This window comes from Dendrobates tinctorius, unplaced genomic scaffold, assembly GCF_039654945.1.
Source record: "Dendrobates tinctorius isolate UK_male_01 unplaced genomic scaffold, ASM3965494v1 ptg000184l, whole genome shotgun sequence".
Lineage (NCBI taxonomy): Eukaryota > Metazoa > Chordata > Amphibia > Anura > Dendrobatidae > Dendrobates > Dendrobates tinctorius.
This window is the reverse complement of record NW_027361851.1, coordinates 12699928-12727655: the sequence shown is the minus strand read 5'-3', so window position 1 is coordinate 12727655 and position 27728 is coordinate 12699928. Positions and strand designations below refer to the sequence as shown.

Below are 27728 nucleotides of genomic sequence, written 5' to 3'. Positions count from 1 at the left end.
TAGAGGAGGAGCTTTACTACTAAGAATTTGCAACACACTTTCACTTTCAGTTTCATACATTGTAAGTAGGGGGGTTGGGGCAGCATGAGGTTAACCAAGTATAAGATTAGATAAGGGCAGTGGAGAACAGTGACACACAAGAAGTAAGAAATGTCTCTATCTCCAGCAGAACTGCTTATCACTGTTGTTCATAGTTTGGTAGAACATATATATTTGAGTAACATTTATAAAATTCATATGAAAGTTCAATTATGAAACATTAATACATTTTTTTTTAAAGCTGGAGTCGGAACATTTCTACCGACTCCGACCAAAACTAAGTCCGACTCCACGACTCCGACTCCACAGCCCTGTAACTCTCCTCGACCCTCTCCAGTCTGGTTTGTGCTCTCTACACTCTAATGAAACTGCCCTCAAAGTCTCTTAATCTTCTAACAGCTAAAGCTAATGGTCACTACTCCATGCTAATTCATTTGGATCTCTCTGCAGCATTCGACACTGTGCGTCATCAACTCCTCCTCACTATGCTCTATTCCATTGGCCTCAAGGACACCATTCTCTCTTGGTTCTCCGCCTATCTCTCTGATCGCTCCTTTACTGTATCTTTTGCCCCCTCTTCTCTTTGTATACTGCCCCTATTGGTCAAGCAATCAGTAGATTTGGGTTCCAGTACCTTCTCTATGCAGATGACACACAATTATACACTTCTGCTCCTGATATCACGCCTGCCTTTTTGGAAAACACCAGTGATGGTCTTACTGCTGTCTCCAACATCATGTCCTTCCTCTATCTGAAACTGAACCTGTCAAAAACTGAACTCCTTGTGTTTCCTCCCTCTATTAACCTACCTATGCCCGACATTGCCATTTCCGTGTGTGGTTCTGCCATTTCTCCCCAGCAACATGCATGCCCGCTGTCTTGGGGTCATATTTGATTCAGAGCTTTTATTCACTCCCCCCACATCCGATCATTGGCTCGCTCTTATCTGCACCTCAAAAACATTTCTAGAATTCAACCCTTTCTTACTTTTGACTCTGCAAAAACTCTTACTGTTTCTCTTATTCATTCTCGTCTGGACTACTGTAACTCTGCTAATCGGTCTCCCTCTTAACAAACTCTCCCCCCTCCAATCCATCCTGAATGCTGCAGCCAGGATCATATTCCTCACCAATCGTTATACCGATGCCTCTGCCTTGTGCGAGTCCTTACACTGGCTACCCATCCACTCCAGAATCCAGTACACACATTACCCTCACCCACAAAGCACTCCATGGGTCAGCACCACCCTACATCTCCCTCGTCTCAGCCTACCACCCTACCTGTGCCCTCCGTTCTGCTGATGACCTGAGGTTAGCACCCTCAATAATCAGAACCTCCGACTCCAAGACTATACATGTGCCGTGCCATGTCTTTGGAATTCACTACCCAGGCTAGTACGATTAATCCCCAAACCCCACAGTTTTAAGCGTGCCTTAAAAACTCATTTGTTCAGACTGGCCTATTTCTAAAATATATTTTTTTTTTTTTACCATAACCAGGTTCCTCGCATCATGTTCTCACATGTTTTTTGCATTTAATAGCCCTCTGTGTCTGTACTGTTACATATTTAGACTGTTAACTGGTTCATGCAGCAACAGGAACACCCGATTCTTACACTAGGGAAAGTCCAAACCATAAAAACAATAAAAGCAATTTTTACCATCCACCTTTCGTGTCTCCCCTTTTTCCTTATAGATTGTAAGCTTGCGAGCAGGGCACTCATTCCTCTTGGTATCTGTTTTGATCTATGTGTTTATTGCTATGCTATGCTGTAATGTATATTGTCTGTACAATTCCCCTCTATAATGTAAAGTGCTGTGGAATATGTTGGCACTATAGAAATAAAATTAATAATAATGTGTGCATGTGTAGCCCATTCACTATCTCCATCCCTCACTCCCTCAAGATGGCTGGACCATCATTATAAATACACCATTGTAAATACAATACTTTGTATCTCCCCCACCTCATTGTAGATTGTAAGCTCACGAGCAGGGTAGTCTTATTTTGCTTAAATTTTTGTATTGTTAAAGTTACTTATGACTTATGTTTGGAACTGTTAAACTGTAAAGCACTGTTGAATATGTTGGCGCTATATAAAGATTATTATCATCATCCATTCCTAATCCTATAGTTATATGGTAAAGACACAGCCAGAATAAAGTATTTTATTACAAATAACACAACACACTTTTCCATTTTTATATAAAAATAAGTTATACTCGCCTAACACCTAATTCCACCGAAGCCCTCGTTCTCCTGTAAAAAAACAGCAGGGGAGAATGGTGAGAGCCGTGTTCAGCAACGCTTACTGTAAAGCTATTTTCCCGGCGCTGTTGCGTGTCACACGGATGACATCCTTTAGTATTATCTGTGTGCGGGGCGTTTTGTGGCCCGTGCTGACAAAACACGCTGACATGTCCGTTTTTTAGCCCACGGACACACAGTAAGTGTAAACACACTGACGTGCACAGATCCAATCACTTGAATGTATCTACGTGTGTACGGGTCACTGCACGTACCGGAGACACTGAGGTGTGAAAGAGGCCTAAATCTGGTATCACTGTAATCGCACTGACCCAAAGAATAAAGTCGCCTAATCACTTATACCACATGAGGGACAGCATAAAAAATAAAACTAATTCTTCATCTGCTGGTTGTTTTTTTTTTTTTTTTTTTTTTTTTTTTCCATTTTGCCTCCCAAAGATCGCAGTAAGTCTCAGTGCACATTTATACTGCGCTGAGCGCTTGCATCAGGGTTTCCGTGTAAATCTCTTAAATACGTGAGTCAGACGGAACCCCTGGAGGAAGATCCCCTATAATGAGGCAGATGGAGGAACTGTGGACACCATAGCACCTTTGATCCAGCGGTGTCCCATCTTTTTAGGATTGCATATAAGTCCCATCGGCCACAATTTTGTGCACTTCTGAAAATAACGCCGCTGAACAGAGGCCAGATGTAATCCAGAGTAACTCTGCTGCCTCATTATAGTGAATGGCTTCTTTGGGGGGTTTCATCTGAATCCCGTCAATCGAAGATTTAGATGGAAACCCTAAAGTAAGTGGTCAGTGTAGAGCAACGGATACCTGTGATCCCAAACATTATGTAAAATGTTCCGAATAAAAGCTTCAACTCAATCCATAAAAAAAAAAAAAAAACAAGTCCCCACTCAGATCTGTCATCTGTTAACGGAAATATTGGGAGTCCACGCTACTGATAGCACAAAGGCTTTAGAAAAGCGAAATGGATCCTCACCTGCCAAAAGAAATTCAGCAAATTCTCTGCTCCCAAATCCGAATGCCCCCCTCCCTTCTCAGCCCCACAGTGTACCTAAACCACATATTGCGTCCATGTTTGGCATTTCTGAAGCGATAAGAGCCCCCCTAACTTACGGGTGCATGTCTCCAAAAGGATGGGTTTGGCATAACAAACTGATAACTGCAACGTTCTTGTCACTAGACTGTGCTGTTCTCTACAGCGGCTGTTTGCAATTTTCTCTCAAAATCGTCACTACACCTGTAGATAAATTCCCCAAGGGGTATAGTTTCCCAAATGGGGTCACTTGAGGGGGATTCTGCTCTTCTAGCAGTTAGGGGCTCTGTGTATGGAGTCCACAAACTGTTCTGCTCTCCAGGAGGCAAATGCTGCTCCATTCCTCCCGAGTCTCTCCGCATGGCTAAGTAACACTGCACAGCCACATATGGGGTACTGCCATGTTCAGTAGAAATTGTGGGACTAATTCTGGTGCCATTTTTACCCTGTTGTGTGAAAATGTAAAATCTGGGGCTAAAACAACATTTTGGTGCTAAAATGTAGTTATTTTGTCTTCACTGCCCAATGGTATTAAACTTTGTGACACGCCTGTAGTGTCAATATAATCACTGCACCCCTAGATGAATTAATTGAGAGGTGAAGTTTGTAAAATGGGGTCACTTATGGGGGGTCCTCCTGTTCTGGCACCTCATGGGCTCTCCCAGTGGGTCATGGCACCTGCAAACCATAACAGTAAAATCTACTACTGCTCATGGACTGCCGGCGCCATTTTGCCGTAGTTAATTAATTTTTTTTTTTTTTTTCCCCAAAAGACCACATGAACTGCGTAAGTGCAGTATTTAAAATAGCAGGAAGGTCACTGAAGGTTCATAAGCCCACAAGGATGAATATGAGAACAGAGCACCACAGAAGCCCCCCCCCCCCCCCCCCAACAGGCCACCCCGGGGCACGAGAATCTCATTAACTGAAAGCTGCAAGTACAGATTAAAAGAAACCTGTCGGCAGGATTGTGCACAGTAACCTACAGACAGTGTCCGGTCGGCGCCGTTATACTGATTACAATGATACCTGGTGATATCTGATTTGTGGTTCTCGTTTAATCCTTTCAGTTTTGAGTTAATGATATGCTCGTGTTTCAGGGCGGCCTGTGAGGGGGGGTCTTCATGTGGTGCTCTGATTAGCTATTCAACAGTATGGCTTCTGTCATGTCTGTGATCCCTCACTGACCTGCCCCTTAGTTTACATAATGGATATTGTGTATACAGTGGGTACGGAAAGTATTTAGACCCCTTTAAATGTTTAACGCTTTATTGAATTTACCAAATGGCTGCAATAAAACAAAGTTAATCAGAGAAAAACTGAAATATCTTATGGTCATAAGTATTCAGACCCTTTACTCAGTATTGAGAAGCACCCTTTTGAGCTGGTACATCCATGAGTCTTCTTAGGAATGATGCAACAAGTTTTTCACCCCTGGATTTGGAGATTCTCTGCCATTCTTCCTTGTAGATCCTCTCCAGTTCCGTCAGGTTGGATATAGTAAACATTGCTGGACAGCCATTTTCAGGACTCTTCAGAGATGCTCAGTTGGGTTTAGGTCAGAGCTCTGGCTGGGCCAGTCAAGAATGGTCAGTTGTTCTGAAGCCACTCCTTTTGTTATTTTAGCTGCGTGCTTAGGGTCATTGTCTTGTTGGAATGTGAATCTTTGGCCAAGTCTGAGGTCCAGAGCTCTCTGGAAGAGGTTTTCATCCAGGATATCTCTGTACTTGGCCCCATTCATGTTTCCTTCAATGGCAACCAGTCGCCCTGTCCCTGCAGCTGAAAATCACCCCCATAGCATGATCCTGCCACCACCATGTTTCACTGTTGGGATTGTATTGGGCAGATGATGAGCAGTGCCTGGTTTTCTCCACACATACCACTTAGAATTATCACCAAAAAGGTCCATCTTCATCTCATCAGACCAGAGAATTTTATTTCTCATAGTCTGGGAGTCCTTCATGTTTTTTTAGCAAACTGTGCGAGCTTTCATATCTCTTGCACTGAGGAGAATCTTCCGTTCGGACACTCTGCCATAAAGGCCCGACTGGTGTAGGGCTGCAGTGATACTTAGTGGAACTTTCTGCCATCTCCCTAGTCCCTACTGCATCTGTGGAGCTCAGCCATAGTGATCTTGAGGTTCTTCTTTACCTCTCACTAATGCTCTTCTCCTACGATTGCTCAGTTTGGCTGGACAGCCAGGTCTAGGAAGACTTCTGGTGGTCCCAAACTTCTTCCATTTAAAGGGAATCTGTCACCTCATTTTGTCGCGGTATTTAAATGACTTGGTTCCGATGGACGGTGTTTCTGGTCCTTCCGCCTCTTCTTGACAGCTGTCCGTAATGTTTCTGGCTATGGTTGGGATTAGGGTTAGGGGTGTGTTGGGGTTATGGTTGGAGTTAGAATGGGGGGGGGGGGGGATTCCACTGTTTAGGCACATCAGGGGCTCTCCAAAAGCGACATGGCATCCTATCTCCATTCCAGCCAATTTTGCATTAAAAAGTCAAACGGCGCGCCTTCTTTTCTGAGCTCTGCCATGCACACACACAGTGGTTTACGTGCATATATGGGGTATTGGCGTACTCGGGACAAATTTGTACAACTTTTGGGGTCCAATTTCTCCTTTTACCCTTGGGAAAATAAAACAAATTGGATCTGAAGTAAATTTTTTGTGAGAAAAAGTTAGATGTTCATTTCTTTTTAACCATTTAAAAAATTCCTGCGTAGCACCTGAAGGGTTAATAAAGCTCTTGAATGTGGTTTTTGATCAGCTTGAGGGGTGCAGTTTTTAGAATGGTGTGACTTTTGGGTATTTTCAGCCATATAGACCCCTCAAACTGACTTCAAATGTGAGGTTGTCCCTAAAAAAAATGGTTTTGTAAATTTTGCTTTTCACAAAAGCAACATGGAAAAGAAAAAATGAACTTTTACCCAAGGGTAAAAGGAGAGTGGACCCCAAAAGTTGTTGAACAAATTGTCCTGAGTAAGCTGAAACCCCATATGTGGGGGGGAACCACTGTTTGGGCGCAGGGCTCGGAAGGGAAGGCACGCTATTTGACTTTTTGACTGGAAAATTAGCTCCAATCGTTAGCGGACACCATGTCGTGTTTAGAGAGTCCCTGTGTGCCTAAACTTTGGAGCTCCCCCACAAATGACCCCATTTTGGGAACTAGACCCCCTAAGGCACTTATCTAGATGCCTAGTGAGCACTTTGAACCCCCCAGGTGCTTCACAAATTGATCTGTAAAAATGAAAAATACTTTTTTTTTCACAATTTTCTTTTAGCCTCAGTTTTTTTTTCATTTTCACATGGGCAACAGGATAAAATGGATCCTAAAATTTGTTGGCCATTTTTTCCCGAGTACACCAATACCTCATATGTAGTCATAAACCACTGTTTGGGTGCATGGAAGGGAAGGAGCGCCATTTGACTTTTTGAATGGAAAATTAGCTCCAATCATTAGCGGACACCATGTCGTGTATGGAGAGCCCCTGTGTTCCTAAACATTGGAGCTCCCCCACAAGTGACCCCATTTTGGAAACTAGACCTCCCCAAGGAACTCGTCTAGATGTGTGGTAAGCACATTTTGGAAACTAGACCTCCCCAAGGAACTAGTCTAGATGTGTGGTAAGCACTTTGAATCCCCAAGTGCTTCACAGAAGTTTATAACGCAGAGCCATGAAAAAAAAATAAAAAAAAAAAAAACCCCAAAAATAATTTTTTAGCCCCCAATTTTTTTTATTATCCTAAAGGTAACAGGAGAAATTAGACCCCCAAAGTTGTTGTGCAATTTTTCCTGAGTACGCTGATACCCCATATGTTGGGGTAAACCACTGTTTGGGCACACGTCGGGGCTCGGAAAGGAGGGAGAACTGTGGTTTTTTTTTTTTTTGGTTTTTTTTTTACGCAAAATTGGCTGGAATCAATGGTGGCACCATGTCGCGTTTGGAGACCCCCTGATGTGCCTAAATAGTGGAAACCCATCAATTCTAACTCAGCCCTAACCCCAACACAACTGTAACCTTAATCCCAACCCCCAACACACTCCTAACCCTAATTCCAACCCTAACCCTAATGGAAAAATAAAAATATTTTCTTTATTTCATTATTTTTCCCTACCATGGCCGATGATATTGCAGCAAATTTCATTGGTGAAATATTTACTACTGCTCTGATTGGCTGTTTCACTTTCAACAGTCAATCGGAGCGACACGGGGGCAAAGCCACCCTCCCTGGGGTGTAGTACAAGTCTTCCTGTACCTGCGGGTCCGGTAACCTTTCGGTGACCTCGGTCACCCGACCCACAGGAAAGCGATTTCCCAATGACGCCACACCGGCATCACAGGTTGGATTGGCGCCGACTTTCATGACGCCTATGTGGCGTCAAAGGTCGGGAAGGGGTTAGTTAATGCCCATGGACGGAACCCCTTTAGTGAACCCCTAAAAAAAAAAATAAAAAAAAAAAAAAAAAGCAAAAAATAATGCTTTATTAAACCGCCAAACAAAAAGTGCAGTAACATGCGATCAAAAAGACAGATTTAGATAATCATTGTACCGCTGAAAACATCTTGTACTGCAAAAAACGAGCCTCCATACAGCATCATCAGCGAAAAAATAAGTTATAGCTCGCAGAATAAAGCGCTGCAAAATCAATTTTTTTGTAATCTAAAATAGTTTTTATTGTATAAAAGCGCCAAAATATAAAAAAATGATATAAATGAGGTATCGGTGCTATCGTTCTGACCTGAAGAATAAAACTGCTTTATCAATTTTACCACACGCGGAACGCGGTACAAACACTCCCCCGCCCCCCCCCCCCCCCCCCCCCCCCGAAGAAAAAAAAAAAATTCTTGAATTGATGGTTTTTGTTCATTCTGCAACCCAAAAATCCGAATAAAAAGCGATCATGTGCCGAAAATGGTACCAATAAAAACGTCAGCTCATCCTGCAAAAAACAAGACCTCACATTACTCTGTGGGCCAAAATATGGAAAAAATTATGGCTCTCAAAATGTGGTGATGCAAAAACTGTTTTTTGCAATAAAAAGCGTCTTTTAGCATGTGACCGCTGCCAAACATAAAAACCCGCTATAAATAGTAAATCAAACTCTCCGTTTTCACCCCCTTAGTTATGGAAAAATAATTTAAAAGAAAAAAAGTATTTCCATTTTCCCGTTACACTTAGGGTTGGAGCTAAATTTGGGGTTGGAGTTAGAATTGTGGGGTATAGACTGTTTAGGGACATCAGGGGCTCCAAACGCGACATGGCATCTGATCTCAATTCCAGCCAATTCTGAGTTGAAAAAGTCAAGCGGTGCTCCTTCCCTTCCAAGCTCTGACAATGTGCCCAAACAGTAGTTTACCGCCACATATGGGATACCAGCCTACTCAGAACAAATTGCACAACAACTTTTGGGGTCCAATTTTTCCTGTTACCCTTGGGAAAATAAAAAATTGGGGGCGAAAATATCATTTTTGTGGAAACATATTTTTTTTAATTTTTATGGCTCTACATTATAAACTTCTGAGAAGCAGAGTTTAAAAGTGCTCACCACACATCTAGATAAGTACCTTGGGGGATCTAGTTTCCAAAATGGGGTCACTTGTGGGGGTTTCCACCTTTTAGGCACATGGGCTCTCCAAATGCAACATGACACCCGCAGACCATTCCATCAAAGTCTGCATTCTAAAACGTCACTACTTCTGTTCCGAGCCCCGACGTTTGCCCATACAGTAGTTTTCTCCCACAGATGGGGTATCTGTGTACTCGGGAGAAATTGGACAACTTGGGGTTCAATTTCTCCTGTTACTCTTGGGAAAATAAAAAATTGGGGACTAAAGGACCATGTTTGTGGAAAAAATTATTTTTATTTTCACGCTGGGCGTTATAAACTTCTGTGAAGCACTTGGGGGTTCAAAGTGCTTACCACACATCTAGATAAGTTCCTTGGGGGGTCAAGTTTCCAAAATGGTGTCATTTGTGTGGGGGTTTCCACTGTTTAGGCACATCAGGGGCTCTCCAAACGCAACATGGCGACCGATCTCCACTACAGCCAATTTTGTGTTGAAAAAGTCAAATGGCGCTCCTTCCCTTCTGTGCTCCGAAACAGTGGTTCTCCCCCCACGTATGGTGTATCAGTGTACTCAGTACAAATTGCTCAATAACTTTTGGGGTCCAATTTCTCCTGTTACCCTTGTTAAAGTAAAAGAAATTGGACCTGATCTAATTTTTTTGTTAAAAAAAAGTTAATTTTTTTTAAACATTTCAAAAAATTCTGTATAGCACCTGAAGGGTTAATAAAGCTCTTGAATGGGGTTTTGAGAACCTTGAGGGGTGCTGTTTTTAGAATGGTGTCACTTTTTGATGTCTGTCATATTGATCTCACTCCCAAGGGTGGTTTGCATGTTAATGCCCGGTCCAATTTTTGCAATTCTGACCACTGTCCCTTTATGAGGTAATAACTCTGGAACGCTTCCATGGATCCCAGTGATTCTGACATTTTCTCGTGACATATTGTACTTCATGTTAGTGGTAAAATTTAATTCATATAACTTGCATTTATTTGTGAAAAAAAGGGAAATTGGTGAAAATTTCGCAATTTTCCAACTTTGAATTTTTATGCTCTTAAATCACACAAATATGGCACTCAAAAAACTTAAGTAACATTTCCCACTTGTATACTTTACATCAGCACAATTTGGGAACCAAAATTTTTTTTTTTGTTAGGAAGTTATTAGGGTTAAAAGTTGACCAGCGATTTCTGACTTTTACATCACCATTATTTTTTTTTTTAGGGACCACATCACATTTAACCCCCTTTCCTACATCTTTAGAGAATTATCTGAGTAAGCATATTCCACGTGGTCTCAGAGTCCAAGTGTTTCCGTCTTTCCCGGTGGAAGATGAGGATTTTATATCAAAGTGGGAAGAAGTTTGCAGTAATAGTGCCTTTAAATTTATGGAACTGTTGATTTCTTGGAACCAGACGGTTATTGAAAATATGGAGAAAGATCTAGATATTGCCTATGTACGCCTGAAGGAATTCATTTCTGGTGAAAAACTAACTACTTTTAATGAACAGATGAATACATGCCTTGACACATGGGAAAAACAGATTCAGGATACCCAGTCAAAAAAATTAGTAAGGGATAATTCTGATTATGCCCAGAAAAGGGTATACAGGTGGAAAAAGATGGTTAAAAAATCTCAACCTCTTAATGAAGCCAATAGATTGGGGTCTATATCCTCTGACATCTACTAGTGAACAGTCTGAGGCCTCTGTAAAATCAGGTGTATCTATGAATACCCGTCTGGGAAAGAGAAGGAATATGCGCCAATGGGAATATCGGCCTAGAGGCAATCGGTCAAAACAGTCAAAAAAAAGACACAGATAACCATAAGGTAATTAATCTCTCAAGCCATGTCTTTTCTGATCTCGATTTGTCCCTGCTTTCCAGGGGTTTGACGTTTGCACCTAGCTCACGTTTTGATCTCTTCACAGTGATTAAAGATCTCCATATTTTCGGTCGCTCACTGGTTTTCAAGAAATGGTTCCATAATGATGAATTACATAAAATGTTTCCAACTACAGAGGAGCAACTGACATTGCAGACCTTGGAGGAATTGTCCAGGGAGCATGAGGGTACCTCTATGGGTAAGATACCCAAATGTTTGTATGAGAAATCACGGAAGTTCCTTATCCGTATGTCCAAATGTTGAACTATTTATCCAATTATTTTCCCAAGAGTTGAAATAAATTCCATCAGGTATTTGAGATAACTCAACGTCTGATGAACGTATGAGTTTAAATAAGTTAAAACAAATGAAAGACGTTTATAAACCTGCGGATAAGGGTGGGAACGTGGTTGTGTGACCATGCAAACTATATGAAGCAGAGGCCTACCGGCAGTTACGTGATAAACAATGCTATCGTAGGTTGACTTATAATCCTTAGGTGGAATATTATGGAAAATTGGTGCAGATTTTAGATGCCTGTGAACAGGGCACTATTTCTAAACATCTACGTGATGTACTCATAGTCACGGAATCCAAGGTGTCCATCCACTCTGTACCTCCAACCAAAGATACATAAAGATTGTAAGACACCCCTTGGGAGACCAATTGTTTCTGGTGTTTGCAGTTTTTTTGGAAAAGGTCTGTAAATATGTTGACTCGCAGTTAAAATCTTTGGTGGAAACATTACCCTCATACATCCGTGATACGGGTGATTTTTTTGAAAAAAAAATCGATTCATTAAATATAGAGGAGGGGAATATACTTGTGACCTGTGATGCCGAGGCTTTGTACACAAGCATTCGACATGTAGATGGGCTGAAGGCGGTAGCATATTATTTGGCCTTAACAGATTTGACAAAGGAGAATAAATTGAATCTCCTATCTCTATTGGAATTTGCACTTGAAAACAATTTTTTCTTTTTTGGGGGGTCCCTCTACCTACATCTCCAGGGGACAGCCATGGGAGCGGCCTTTGCGCCCTCCTATGCTAATCTGTTCCTGGGGCTGTGGGAGAGGAACCTCTTCCTGTCAGATCGAAACACATCGATGGACCGCGTCTCCTTTTGGGCGCGTTACATCGATGATGTCTTTATGATCTGGTAGGGTACTTTGGAAGAGTTGGTTTCCTTTTTTAGTGATCTTAATGTCAACAACTATAATCTACGATTGACATAAATATGATAAGGAATCTATTGATTCCTAGACGTCACAGTTAAACGTGACAGCCAAGGTTTTATACAGACAGATTTATACAGGAAGGAAACAGCTACAAATTCTTTGCTACATGCGCAGTCAGCCCATCCTACACAGGTCATTAAATCAGTACCGACTGGACAATTTCTGAGAGTTAGACGTATCTGCTCTTCACATGAGGATTTCTGTAAAAGAGTGGCTGATTTAAAGCAGAGGTTTATGGCAAGGGGTTATAGCAGGAGAACGATTAAAAAGGCACATGACCGAGCCATGAGTCAGAGGAGACATGATTTGATTTATGCTCCAAGTGGCAATGTTAAGAATAAAGATGTTAATAAGGTTCGAATGATTACCACCTATCATTCTCAATGGGAGCTAATGAGGAAAATTATGGCCAAGTATTGGCCTGTACTCCTCGCCGATAAAACAGCATGTATTTATCACCTGCCCCGACCATTACCGCACGGCGTAGTAAGAATTTGAGGGACATATTGGTCCATAGTCACTATGAAAAGAATGACCAACAACAACTTCCATTTGTCCAAACATCTAAACCTAAATGGGGATGTGCCCCGTGCGGTAAATGTGTAGCCTGTTCGAATATAGAATGTGCCACCACTTTTTCCTCCTGATAACAGTAAGCATTAAAAATAACACAATCAATCACATGCTCCACCAAGGCAGTAGTTTATTACGCTCGTTGCCCCTGAAATATGATTTATATAGGCCTTACTACGAGAGCTTTAAAAATACGGGTAAGAGAACACGTGCGAGATATTACTGCTGCCAGAGAGGAGACATGCGTGGACCATCTACGCACAATACCCAGACACTTCAAATTATTTCATCAGAGTGACCCCAAGGGATTAAAGGTTAGGGGTATTGATAGAATTCTTCATGATGTTTGGGGGGGGTGAAGTAAGTCAACCTCTGGCAAGACTTGAAACAAAATGGATTTGGACTCTGAGAACCATACATCCACACTGTTTGAACGAGTCTTGCAGCTTCGTTCCATTCCTCTGAACCATTCTGGTCAATTTTTATTTCACCTTGGGGGCTGATATCACCACCCACAGGAGGTAAGCTCTTTATTTGCACTCAGACACTGTATCTAACTTTTAGTGTAATTTAGTGTTCACCTTAATCTCGTGATTTCTGTGCTTGCCTATTAGTGCAATGTTTTGTGGTTAGACATATAGCAGCGATGTGCCTTGAATTTTTGCTCACTTCCTAATAGAGTGTATGTGGGTGGTGGTATCTTCATTTGGGTTTCCCACCTTTTTAATGTTTGTGATGTATTTTTTACTAAATAAAGATTATTGTACTTTTGAATTTTTTTGGGTTCATATGTGTATGCTTTTTCGGTTCCTCTGTATGTTTTTGAACTCAAAGATGGGTCCAATATTTAGTGAGGGGCTTAATAGTAGTACTTAATTTAAGATGGGTCCGTATATGCTCCGCTTTGTGACTTCAACACTTTTTTGTTAACTACAATTAGTAATGTAGTATTTTTCTGATTTCCTTTATCTTTCCTCATACGCAGGCATTGCGGGATCTTAGGTATCCGTGGTTACGTACACTTGCAATTAGCTGTCACTATATCAGTGGGCTTGGTCATAACTATTAATCCCTAAGTTCCTATAATATCTGCACATGAGGAAAGAAACATGGCGAATCAGAAATACTACACTACGTTTCTATTGGAGGTATTTGCTAATATTACCCCTACTACTTATTGCGATAGGATCTTGGAGATGGGAATACCCCTTTAATGTTTCTGAATTTTATTTTGCCAGCTACCGAGTTCTATATAATGAATAGAAGCATTGGCAGTGTATAAGGTGACAAGCACACAATTGTGTAGACAGGCCATCATCACTGGCAGACCTCAGGTTTCTATGACTACGATCAGGCCCTCGCTATGACGTTGCGGTGGCACTGATCAGAGGGGAGAGGGAGCCACCTCCCTCTCCTAGCCTCCTAAATGTTGCAATAATCAATATCGGAGCATTTTGGGTGTTAATCAGCCAAGGACAGAGCGAGCACCTCTCCTGGCTGTGAGAGCTGGGGCTCAGCTATTCCGTAAACTCCTGTGCCACGCACGATCACCAAGACATACCTATACGTCAAAGTTAGGGGTTCCCGAACGATAACTTATAGGTAAGTCAGATGTCGTGAAAGGGTAAAAGAAGTTCTCAGATATCTTGTTTTGCAACAGTAAGTTTTACCTGCAGTGTATAGAACAAGGAGTATTGGAAGTGATGACATAGCCCCCACAGACCTCTGATTCCAACATCAAGTATGTGTAGGATTACATGAAGAGAGTTGATTTGCAGCAGCCTACCTCTACAGAAAATTAGACTATGTAAATTGCTCAAAGGAGGACGTATCAACATGGAGCCTGATGATGTGTTGAAAAACTGTTCCTAGTACACTTTGGGGAAACTTCTGTACCACTAGTTTCACAATTAATCCATGCTGTACTGTAAGTGAAATTTGACATGACATTCCAAGCGTAAGGTGTCAAGCCATGTCTGCACACAAGCATCAGAATACATTTGCATGACAATGCGCTATGAGACAGATGTTTTATTGATGTCTTGCTTCCACTCTCAAAGGCTATTGTGTACAGCAAAACAGCAATTTAAGCTGGAATGGAGGGCTATCCTCATAAGCACTTTTGTGTTGGACACAATATGTCACGCATGGGTGCACGTGGTTTGTGGACCCTTGGGGCCAGGCTTACGTTGGAGGGGCATGACTAAACAGCTACCTGATGTTCACTGGAGCTCCCGATGGTGGAGTCAGACTTGAGCTGCAGTTAGCCACCAGGTACCATTCCCTGGTAATGTGGATTCAGACCCTAAGGGTCACACACACAGACACTACTTTGGCTCCTTTCAAACTACTCAGGCAGGACAGATAGTGACACAGAGTTACATGGCTGGATTTGAACACTGTTGTAACAGTCCAGATAGACGAAGTACATTTTTAGATACACTGGTCTCCGGAGCTATTTCAGGCACTGACCGCACAAAGACCATGGGTTTGGGTTCTGGACCTGGCTGCACAAGTGCCAGGGTTCAGGTGCTAACTTCAGGATACTAGGACACTGACGACCTTGCAGCTATATGTTGCAAGGTCGTCAGTGTCCTAGTATCCTGAAGTTAGCAGGAAACCAACTACTAGGAAACTGTAGGGTTACTCAGGCACCTCGCTAATGGGGAAAATGCCTTTTTTACTTGGGTACCTCCCAATTATTGGCTGGGGGCATTTTACCAGGTGCGCGCTGCCCCTTTTAAGAGCAGAGGAGCGTATACCGCCAGAGTTCAAGGAGTATGCCAAGGACCATGTCACGCAGCCCAGGTGGTAAGATTTCTGGCGTCCCTGCATGGAGGGGAAAGGGGAACCCTGCAGTGGCGCCCGCACTAGTGGTACACAATGATAGCCCAGATTGGTTTGGAGACCAACTGGGCAACACGATAAAGAGGCCTTCATGAAAGAACATTACACTAGCTCTACTTCAAGGATTATGGTGTGGGGGAACATAATTTATGGTGTCCAGGCCCTCCTAGGCTTCATACCAGGTACTCCTAACATCTCTCATTTGCGTTTGATTAGGTTGTGGAACCAGTGGGTACATCTATTCTTGCATAGTGTCCTAGGACCCATCTTTAAGCATGGCCATGCCATGCCACATTTCTTGTGCTGTTATGAACAGCCTACAAGAACTAAACCTGCTACAATGGAGTGCAGCTTCTATAGACCTGTCTCCTGTTGATGCAGGCTCAGAAGTTGGGCCTGCATCTTTCCCAGCAGATGATGGCTGTGTTATTTGGGATTTATAGCACAGCATAGATGAGCGAGAAGTAGAGTGAAATCCTTGAAATTCAAGATGAAGTGTGAAAAGCAGAAAACATCTTTTAATTGCTTGGTAGTATGCTATATGCTTATATATTGCTGCTTTGAATTTTGTATTAACATTTTTTTCTTAAAAATTTGGGGAGGAAATGGGGTTGAGTCTTATAATCTGAAGTGAGTTTACCGGTGGAGAGGTGGGCGGCTGTGGTGGAGCGGGATCGTAGGAGGCAGGGTCGCTGCTTCAGAAGTCCTGCGGCAGGAGTGGGGCGATGCCACATGCCCTGGGCTCTCATAAGAGGTCAAAGCCAGTGAGTGCAGGCCCCTTTCCCAGTGATTTCCCTTCGGTGGTCTTTGGAAAAAAAAATGGCCGCCTGTGGTGGCGCATGCGCAAATGGAGCGCTCAGAAGACAAGATCTCATGTCCTGAGAGGTCAATCTGCACATGCGCTGCCGAATGTGTCCTTTTCCAAAGCCCAACACGGAAATCATTGGGAAAAGGGATGCCGCTAACTTGCCGCAAACTCTTATGAGAGCCGCAAAGCACACAGCATCGCACCACTCCTGCCGCTGGCCTCCTGTAGAAGCGACACTGCCTCCTGTTACCCCGCTTCACCATAAGCACCCCATCCTAGTAAACTACCAATAAAACGGACCATAAAACGCACCACCATTTTATTTTAAAAAAATTTATTTTTCAACCCCAAATTTAGGGTGCACTGCTTGGTCCGGTTTGTCTTTTATAGTCTGCAAAATATGGTACTCATTCATACAAATAGAAATGTATACACTGATAAACATCTGGTCTTTAAAGAAAGGTTTTGTACTCGCTAATGTTGCAAAATGTTTTTAAATGGTAGAATTTATAATAGAATGTTTAAACTTTTTTTTGTTTCTTTTGCTTAGGTGGAAAGCATATTCAAGACTGGAGCATGACTAAAACAATCTGTCACCTGCTTTGCTTGCATTGATCATCACCAAAGAGAAAGAAGACAATGGGGAAAATATAACATTTGATCATACAAAACCTTTTGTAATAGTATTATCACATATACCGAGCTGCAATATAATGATGAGTACATCCATACAAAGCCTTCATGATGGGATGGCAATGAAGTTGGGAAACTTTCACAAGTTAGATGTTCCACATCGTACAATGTTCACAGTTAAAAGCGGACTTGATAGTGAAAGTTGTCAGATGGCGCCTGTATCAAGCAAGGAATTCAGATGTGATACCTGTAATGAACAATTTGATTATGTGTCTGAGCTGATGTTTCATGAACATGAACATAATGGCAGTAATTGTATTGAATGTCAAGTCTGTGGACGTTTATTTCAGAATAGTTCTGACTTGAAAGACCACTATAATATACACACAAATGAACATCCTTATAAATGTGAATTATGTTCTAAAGCCTTTAGCCAGTCTTCCTTTTTATTGGCTCATAAACATACTCATGTTCTAGAAAAAACATATAAGTGTGATATATGTGGAAAGATGTTTAAAGACTCTTCAAATTTTATAAAGCATAAACGCCTTCATAGTCAGTCAGAATATCTAAAAGATCAACAACAGGTAAGCAGTTCAATACTGTCTGAAAAGCCATATAGATGTTCATATTGTGAAAAAGCCTTCAAGCGCACTTCTGATTTGAAAGACCATGAGAGAGTTCACACTGGAGAACGACCATACCGCTGCAGAATATGTGATAAATGTTTTACTCAGTCTTCAGTTTTGACAGGACACATGCGAATTCACACTGGTGAGAAGCCATTTCATTGCAATGTCTGTGGTAAAACGTTTAACAATTCTTCCAATTTTAAAAAGCACCAGCGTACACACTCAATGCAAGATATAATTGCAAAAGTGAAAATGGATGATAATATCGCTCTTTCAAAACGCCCACTGCGAATTAAAAATAGCATAAGCTATACGAATGACATTGGTGCATTTTTTAACAAAAAGGATCTAGGCAGAATGGTTCTAAATGATTTTAAATTCATGTCTGAAAAGAAAATATTGGAAGAAAGTAATGAGAAATTGTTTAGAATTGAACTTTCCCCAACAAGCAACTTAAAAGAGCATCTGCCTTTTAAAACCATAGATATTAGGTCTAAACAAATGATACATGTTAAAAATGAAGTGGTCTTCTCTTCTTGCTCCATCCAAAATGGTCACACTGCCTTTCATGTTAATGCTGAGGATAACCCTAAACAACCAAAATTATCAACGTCTCCCACATATGATTGTAGCAATACTACATCACTTGAAGCTGAAAAAATCAACTATTGTACTAAAGGTACACAAGATGTATATGTAGAAATATCTGATACTACTGATGAAGAATGTGATGATGATCATTTGGCAAGAACTACATCACCATCATTTCAATACCAGACTAGGGATCCTAAGACTAAAGCAGGAATATATAGGAAAGAGAGACAATCACCAAATGAGGAAATGCTTGTTGAAGACTTAATTCAGTGTGACAATGAAAGCTGCCAAGAAAATATCAAGAGTGAGTTACCTGGCAGTGATTCAGACATGGTAGACCAGGAAGACCAGCTGTTGGAAAACACTATTGAAAGTTGGGACGCTCTTGCAAATAACTCTGACCAAGATGAGTGCCATTTTTTTGATATGGAATCAAAGCCCTACATTTGTTTTGTGTGCTCTAAACGCTTTAAAAGGGCTACAGACTTAAAAGAGCATTTGAGGGTTCACACTGGTGAAAGGCCTTTTGTCTGTCAAGTTTGTGGCAAAGGATTCACCCAGTCATCAGCACTCTCTAGCCATCAACGTATCCATACTGGTGAAAAGCCTTTTCAGTGTGATGTTTGTTACAAAAGGTTTAATAATTCTTCCAATTTTTCTAAACATAAGAGAGTTCACACTGGAGAGCGACCACACAATTGCCCACTATGTGGAAAGAGCTTCCAGGAAAAGCGTAGGGTTAAGAGGCATTTGAAAGCTGTTCACCACATCATGGAGTGAGGCATTGCGTTTCCATGCTTATACAGTAATGTACAATTTAGAAATTGACTATCTTAGTAAATTTAACAGTTTTCTGAACTGTAGCTTTAAACCCTTACATTAAATGTGTATTTTGACAAAAGGTTTAGCAGAGATATTTCATTTATTTTCAAAATAAGTGTTTTTCCGTGGATTCTTTATAGCAAACAGTAGTATAATCCCTACTATAGATCTGTCATTTTATTAGAAGATAAAATGTCTTAAAAGTTTGCTTTTACTAGAATTAGACAGATGAGAATAAATATGTGCATGCATATAAGACCAAATCTATCTTTAAAATGGTAATTTGTCAAACTGACACCAAGATGATGGGATGTAATAAAAATTAGCTAATTTTCATAGTGAAACTGATACAATTTATTTTACCATTGTATAATAGAAAATATCCCTATAATGTTTTTTTCAATAAGACCCTGTTTTTCTGTCCCTGTATATTTTATAATGTGCTATATTTATTTTTAAAGCAGAATTACCAAAGTCAGCATATAAAAAGCCCTTAAAGGGAATCTGTCACCCCTTTTTTCGAATGAGCTGCCGGCACCGACATCAGGGGGTTATCTACAGCATTCTGTAATGCTGTAGATAAGCCCCCGATGTAACCTGAAAGATAAGAAAAAAGAGTTAGATTATACTCACCCAGGGGCGGTTCGGTCTTGGTCCAATGGGTGTTGCGGTCTGGCACTTTCCATCTTCATACATTGACATCCTCTTCTTTCCTTCCTGTCGTGGCTCCAGCACACTGCTCTGCCCTGTTGAGGGCAGAGCAGAATACTGCAGTGCGCAGGCGCCTGCAGGACTCTGCTCTGCCCTCAACAGGGCAGAGCAGTGCGCCAGAGCCATGACAGGAAGGAAAGAAGAGGACGGCATCATATGAAGATGGGAGGCGCCGGATGGCAATGCCCATTGGACCGGACGCCGGGGTGAGTATAATCTAACTTTTTTTTTTTTTTTTTTTCTTTCAGGTTACATCTGGGGCTTATTTACAGCATTACAGAATGCTGTAGATAAGCCCCTGATGTTGGTGCCCGCAGCTGATATTCGAAAAAAGGGGTGACAGATTCCCTTTAAAGAGTAAACTGTTATGCTAGAAATATAATTGGAAAAGATTTTGTAATGTGTTTTTATACTCTATTTTGATGCCTTCACGGAGAAAATAGGTACTAAAGCGTATTTTTAACAAGTGCGTAGATCAGTACTGCATGTCAGGAGAATGAATCTCTTAACGTTTGGGTGCCGGAGGGAAGCATTCTCTAGTCACAGTGAGAAGAAAGGGGATAACAGGTCGGTTACAACATGTTCTTCTAAAACACCTATTTTGTAGGAGAGAGCATACTACAGTGAAGACTTTCACTGGGGCAAAAGACTGCCTGTCTGCTTTCCTTATAAGCGCTCCAGGATCTTCACTCCTACACAGCAATCTCACTGTGCTTGTAAGGAAAGACAGGCAGTGTTGTGGCCCTGGTAACAAGGATGTATATAGAACAACATGCTGCATTCACAGCGCTGTGTAGGAGCGCGTATCCCAGAGCTCTTCTAAGGAAAACTTATCGACAGTCTCTCACTGTGATTGCTATATACAAGAAGACTGCGAAAACACTAAAGACTCTGCTCCCCATACTCAGAGCTGGAAGAGCAGTGCTACAGAAATGAAGCGCATCTAAGCAATTTATTGCCTATTTTCTTCATGAAAGCTGCAAAATATATTCAAATTACTTTTTTTTTTTCAGTTTTAAACTCCAAATGTTTAGCTACTATCTATGTACGTATGTATGTATTGTTTAACAAGCCTGAATCCTACGGTTGCACTACAGAATCTTCATGGCAATAACGATACTTTATGTGCTCTGGTCTTAACTTAATGTTCAATTTTTTTTTTGTGCACATAAATCCACAAAATGACCTCTGCTTAAGAACAGTGAGGATGTAAACATTTAAATAAAAAAAATCAGGAAATACTGTATAATATCCATCTACATCAGTTCATGGCATTTATTTGCTTTAATGTTCCATACCTGCTCAATCAATATATGTTGCAAAAAGGAGAATGGGTTACCCTGTTCAAACCTGTACATTATTGTATGTTTATACAATTCACTTCTGATTTAGGTCAAAAACTGGGCTCATGTACTCCTCTTGAATAAACTAAGCCTAGACAGACTTAAAATCCAACAAGCTTGTCACATTTGAGTTATGCTACAGTAGATATGTCTGACACATTTTGAGACTCTTGTTTAATTTTTCACAGCCCCTGGTGTATGTGAATAAAAAAGTCAATTATACAAAGATATTAAGCTACCACCACTTAAATTTTTGAAAGTCTATTGAGTTGCAAAACATGTCCCTTTTAAAGCTTCTAAAGTGGCATTATGCGTCAGACTTCTCTTTATTTTGTGATCACAATGTGACTCAAACCCTCAGGCTATGTGCCCACGTTGCGTTTTTGTAATGTTTCCGCAGCGTTTGTGCCGGACCAGACGCTGCAGAAACGCTTACAAGATGCATACAATTGCATGCATTTTTGGCTTTTTGTGCCAATGCATGCGTTTTTAACCGCTCAGGAATCGCTTAGCGGCTAAAAACGCAGCATGCTCAATAATTTCCGCATAGCTGAGCGTTTTTAGCATTCCCCCAAAGTTCCCAGAAAACTCGTGTCAAAAAAGCGTCAAACGCGCGGCTTTTTGACAAACCGCGCAAGAATCGCGCTGAAAAAGACGCGCGTTTTCTGGGAAAGGGGATGCGATTCCTGAGCGTTTAAAAACGCTAGCGTGGACACACAGCCTCAATCTTTTTGAGTACCTTAGTTAATCTACTTGTTGGTGTGAATCGGGCCACAAGGTGGAGAACTAGCCAAAGTTTAGTTGTGTTGCCTAAATCAATGCTTATAATTTTCCAAATTAACCCCTTTCCAACATTGGGCATAATAGTACACTGATGTCTGACTCCTGCCTTCCTTTCCGAGCACAAAACAGCTGATCTATACAGCTGACCTGCCCGCAACAGTCGCGGGTGGAATCACGATCCACCCGCTGTTGATCAATAGTTAAATGTCGCTGTCAATTTCTGTAAGCGGCATTTGACTTGCGCTTACCAGAAGCACGTCGTAAATCTCACCCATCGCTGACCCTGTCACATGATCATGGGTCACGGATGAGTCGGCATGACAACTAGAGGTCTGAAGCCATGGTGGGCGCTCATAGCAAGTGAGCGAGAATTTCTGCTACACACAGATGATCTAATCATCGCCTGTGTGTAGCAGAGCCGATCAAAGTATTGCAGCTTCTAGTCTCCCATGGATACTATTGAAGTATGCAAAACGTGAAGAAAAAAGTTTTTAAAAATAAAATTCAAATCACTCCCCTTTATCCCATTCAAAGTAAAACAAGAAAAGAAACATACACATATTTGGTATTGCCACGTTCAGAATTGCCCGATCTATCAAAATAAAAAAAAAAAAAAAAAAAAAAAGAAACCCTATCGGTAAGCAGTGTAACGAAAAAAAAATTCAAAACTTCAGAATTGTTTTTTACATCGCCGCTACATTGCAATAATGGGTGATCAAAAGATTGTATCTACACCAAAATGGTATCAATCAAAACGTCAGTTGAGCACGCAAAAAATAAGCCCTCACCCAGCCCCATATAGCAAAAATGGAGATTCTACAGGTCTCGGAAAATGTTTTTTTTTTTTTTTTTTTTTTTTTTTTTTACAAATTTAGTAAAAAAATTTCACCACTTAAATAAAATAGAACCTGACATGATAGACACCAAACAACTCATAATGACCTGGAGAATCATAATGGCTGGTCAGGTTTAGCTTTTAGTGAACATGGTAAAAAAAAAAGTGTGGAATTTCACCATACTTGGAATTTTCTCCCTGTCTTCCAGTACATGATAAAAACCAATGGTGTCTTTCAAAAGTTCAACTTGTCCCGCAAAAAACAAGCCCTCAGTTGGCCATATTGACCAAAAAATATAAAAGTTATGGCTCTGGTAAAAAGGGGAGCAAAAAACGAAAATGCAGAAACGGGAAATACCTCTGGACGTGAAGGGGTTAAAAAAAAGAGCTAAGTGTCTGCACATTTCATTCACATTAGCAAATGCATCTGCCTCAACTGAATGGAAAAAATTACTATCTCTAAAACATAGTTGCCAAACTTTGTGTCAACCTAACTTTTGACTTACTGATACATGGCTGCTTTATTGAAGTGAAATTCTCTTTAATGTTAATGGACATATGGCTGTGTATTAATAATACATGATATATATAATATATTTACTAAACCAACTAAATGTTCAATAAAAAAGCATAAGGATCTGTCAATGTTTCTGTCACCTATTTTGCAAACCGACTGCAGGAAAATAGGTGTAGGCAACTGGTCGAACTGATACAAGATTATCAAAACAGCCATCACAGAATCGCGATTCTCTCAAAATTAGATATTGTTAATATGCCATATGTGTTCTTGGTTGAAGTACCCCTTTTGAATATTCTTTTTTGAATCTTAATCTTTAAGGGAGTTATTGTTTGCATAGGGGTTGACTTGTTTTCACTTAAGTGATAACTGGTTGAGTTTGTTGACCCACACCGATTAACAAAACGGTGAACTTTTATCCCCGATAGATTTGACAGGTAGTGCTTTGTCTGCCTCACCATTCATTCCAAATAGGGCTGCTAAGCTCTGCTCTCTGCTTTTTCAGCATTCTCATGGATCGACATTTCCATTTATTCTCTATTTTAGGACTGAGATATAATGGCCCATTGGCGATTAAAAAAAAAAAAAAATCCCCGCTCTGCTGATTGGTGAGGGCCTGAGTGCTAGGACCCACCCCAATCAAGAAAGTTATCACCTTTCCTGTGGATAGATAACTTGTTTCAACCAGACAACCTCTTTTAATGATATTGAGAAGCTTTATCTTAATCTGGGAAATGCAACATTGTACATTGTGTTACTAGTACTTTTCTTGGCATTAGATAACTGTAACCTTGCCATTTATTAATGTTAGAATAAAAAGTATAATGTTCTATTGTTTTGTATACATAGCATACTTTTGTAAGCAGTATTAACATTTTTTTTTTTTCCAAAATTGAATTGAGTTTAACCACAGATGTCAGAATATTTACTAACCTGCCATGACAATGTATAAAGAAAGTTGAGCCTCATTAAAGTTATTTAAAATGGCATTCTTACGCTGCTGTGTTGGTGTATGTGTGTGTATATATGTATGTATATATTGTACAGCTCTGGCAAAAATTAAGAAACCACTGCACCGTTTTATAAAAATCCGCTTCTCTACATGTCTAACAGCCATTCCAGTGTCACAATCCTCTTGCTGGATGGCAAAACAAGTGCTAGTAATATCCCAAAAGTAATAGGAATGAAAAAATAACTTTTAACCATACCAAAGGAGTTGAGAAGAAAAGTCGAGTGAAGAAAAGAAGGGCTCAATTCTGGCTTTACTAGCAGAGGGATACAGTGAGCATCATTTTGCCTCCATCCTTAAAATTTCTAAAACAGCAGTCCATTACAACAAGGTAAAGCAGCTGACATTGGGGACAACAAAGCTACAGATCGGCAGAGGGCGAAAATGGCTCTCCACTGACCAGGATGACCATCTTATTCGAATGTCAATTGGCAACCGCAGGATGACATCAAGTGACCTACAAAAGAAATGGCAAATGGCATCTGGGGTGAAGTGCACGGCAACAACAGTTCGTAACAGGCTCCTAGAGGCAGGGCTCAAGTCGTAAAGCTAGAAAAAAGCCTTTCATCAATGAGAAGCAAAGGAGAGCCAGACTGAAGTTTGCCAAAGACCATAAGGATTGGAACATAGAGGACTGGAGTAAGGTAATCTTCTCTGGAATTGGGCAGGTTAATCTTTGCAAAGGACATATGAATCAAGCCACATACATCCTGGAAAACAGTTGATTCCTTCTCTTCAGACAATGTTCCCCAACTCTGAGGACTGGTTTTTCTAGCCGGACAATGCACTATGCCAAACAGTTGGGTCAATCAAGGTGTGGATGAAGGACCACCACCTCAAATCCCTGTCATGGCCAGCCCAATCTCCAGACCTGAACCCCATTGAAACCTCTGGAATGTAATCAAAAGGAAGATGTTTAGTCACAAGCCATCAAAGAACTGCTTAAATTTTTGTACTAGTAGTGGCATAAGGTCACCCAAAAGCAGTGTGAAAGACTGTCGGAAAGCATGCCAAGATGCATGAAAGCTGTGATTTAAAAAATCATGGTTATTCCATAAAATATTGATTTCTGAACTCTTCCTGAGTTAAAACATTAGTGTTGTTTCTAAATGATTATGAATTTGTTTTCTTAGCATTATTTGCAGTCTGCAAGCACTGCATTTTTTTTTTGTCATTTTGACTATTTCTCATTTTCTGAAAATTAAATACAAAATTTAGTGCTTGGAAATTCGAAGACGTGTTAGTAGTTTATAGAATAAAAGAGCAATTTACATTTTACTCAAAATATACCTATAAAGTGAAAAATCAGACAAACTGAAAATTTTGCAGTGGTCTCTTAATTTTTGCCCCGATCATTCAATTCCAAATGAAAACGAGCCGAGAATATAAATTTGTCAACTGAAGATAAACAAAAAATAGGCTGTTCAAAAAAATAGTGGTGTCTGCATTTTCATTTACAAACTTAAATATTTACAGTATAAACACATTTGTTTGCAGACTTTTCTGTTAGGGTATGTGCATATGTTGCAGATTTGCATGCAGAATTTTCTGCACGGAATCTGCAGCTCTTGGCAGAATTCGCAGGTCAAAATCCGTGCGTTTTTGTGCGGATTGGCATGCGTTTTTACCCCTGTGGATTTCTATAATGAAATGGGTGTAAGAACGCATACGAATCCGCAAAAAGAATTGACATGCTGCTTAAAATAAACCGCTGCGGATTCCGTGCGGAATTTTCCACAGCATGTGCACAGCATTTTTTTCTCCATTGTTTTACATTGTACTGTAAATCACTTGCGGATCTGCAACATACCCTTAATCACTGAACTAATATTTGGTTGTATAACCTTTTATTTCTGACTACTGCTTTACATCGGAGTGGCATGCAGTCAACTAGCATCTGACACCTGGGCAAAGATATTCCAGCCCAAGCTGACTGGACTACATTTCACACATCTTTTGCATTCTTAGGTTTTGTATCAAATACAGCAGTATTTGACACCACACATTCTCAGTCGGATTGATGTGGGGGGATTGGGCTAGCACTTCATAACATCAATCTTGTGGTCTGGAACCCAAATGTTTCCCACTTGCTGGTGTGTTTAGGATCGTTGTTCTGCTGAAACACCCATGTCAATGGCATTTCTTTAGCAAAAAGCAACATGACCTCTTCCTGTATTTTGAGAAATTCAAACTGGTCCATGATGCGTGATATGTGCTAAATGGGCTCAAATCCATAGTATGAGGACCCTCCCCAAACCATTTTGCTTGCATCCCCATGTTTTACAGTCTTCAGAGAGTAATATGGCTTTAATTCTGTCTTTGTGGGTTGTCTCAAACTGTCTTGGCTTTTAGACCCAATAAGAACAATCTTTCTCTCGTCCATAGAATGTTGCACCACTTCACTGTAGGCCAGTCAGGGTGCTGCTTAGCAAACCAATCTTTTCAACATGTGTTTTTTTTTAACAATGATACTTTTAAGAGGATTTTTTATAAATCGTTTGGCTTTACATAGGCATCTGATGGTTGCAAGACTCACAGGTTACTGAAGACTTTCTTTGATTTCCCTGGAACTAATTGGATGTTTTTTGCCATTCTTTTGATGGTATTTATTTTTCTACCACATGTTTCAGGTTTTGTTTGCTATTTTAACCCCCGGAGCTTTTTACGGTTTTGCGTATTCGGTTTTCACTCCCCTTCTTCCCAGAGCCATAACTTTTTTATTTTTCCATCAATATGGCTATGTGAGGGCTTATTTTTTTGCGGAACGAGTTGTACTTTGGATGACACTATTGGTTTTTCCATGTCGTGCACTCAAAAATGGGGAAAAAATTCCAAGTGCTGTGAAATCTGATATATAAAGCTCAATGTGGGTATGTATGTATGTACAGTATGTATGTGTGTATGTCCGGGATAGGCATCCGCACCGTCGCAGCTACAGCCACAAAATTTGGCACAGTCAAATGTCTGGACCCCGAGATTGTCCTAAGCTATGTTGTGAGGCGAAATTTTAACCCCGCGCGTTCCAATTCACCAAACAATTTTGCCCCCATCTACATAATGGGGAAAAAGTGTGTGCGTATCAAGCCCCACCCCTCATTATGATGTCACAATGGTTGCCATGGTGACGCTGATGTCATAGGTTGCAAGCCCCGCCACTCATGTCATAACGGTTGACTATGGGATGGAGGATGTGTGATGGGTATTTGGGCACTGGACTATGGGGTAGAGGATATGTATGATGGGTATATGGGCTTGGGACTATGAGATGAAGGATGTGTGATGGGTATTTGGGCACTCGACTATTGGATGGAGGATATGTGTGATGGGTATATGGGACTGGGATGGAGGATGTGTGATGGGTATATGGGCATGGGACTATGAGATGAAGGATGTGTGATGGGTATATGGGCACTCGACTATGGGATGGAGGATGTGTGATGGGTATATGGGCATGGGACTATGGGATGGAGGATGTGTGGGTATATGGGCCTGGGACTATGGGATGGAGGATGTGTGATGGGTATATGGGCACTCAACTATTGGATGGAGGATATGTATGATGGGTATATGGGCA

The 27728-nt window shown here is 40.9% G+C and overlaps 1 protein-coding gene across 5 annotated transcripts in view; it reads left to right on the top strand.

Annotated features, from left to right (window-relative positions):
* The window catches only part of LOC141055133 (uncharacterized), a 46524-nt gene extending 27489 nt beyond the window's left edge, over nucleotides 1–19035 (top strand). For 4 of the 5 annotated variants that reach the window (XM_073552113.1, XM_073552111.1, XM_073552109.1 and 1 more), the window contains exon 2: nucleotides 16826–19035. In XM_073552113.1, coding sequence (XP_073408214.1) covers nucleotides 16989–18914 — 1926 coding nt within the window. In that variant the 5' untranslated portion in view covers nucleotides 16826–16988 and the 3' untranslated portion in view covers nucleotides 18915–19035. Of the gene's footprint in view, nucleotides 1–9839; nucleotides 10755–10854; nucleotides 11008–16825 lie in introns of those variants that run through there. The other variant, XM_073552110.1, reaches the window with a different exon arrangement.
* The last annotated feature ends 8693 nt before the right edge of the window (nucleotides 19036–27728 follow it).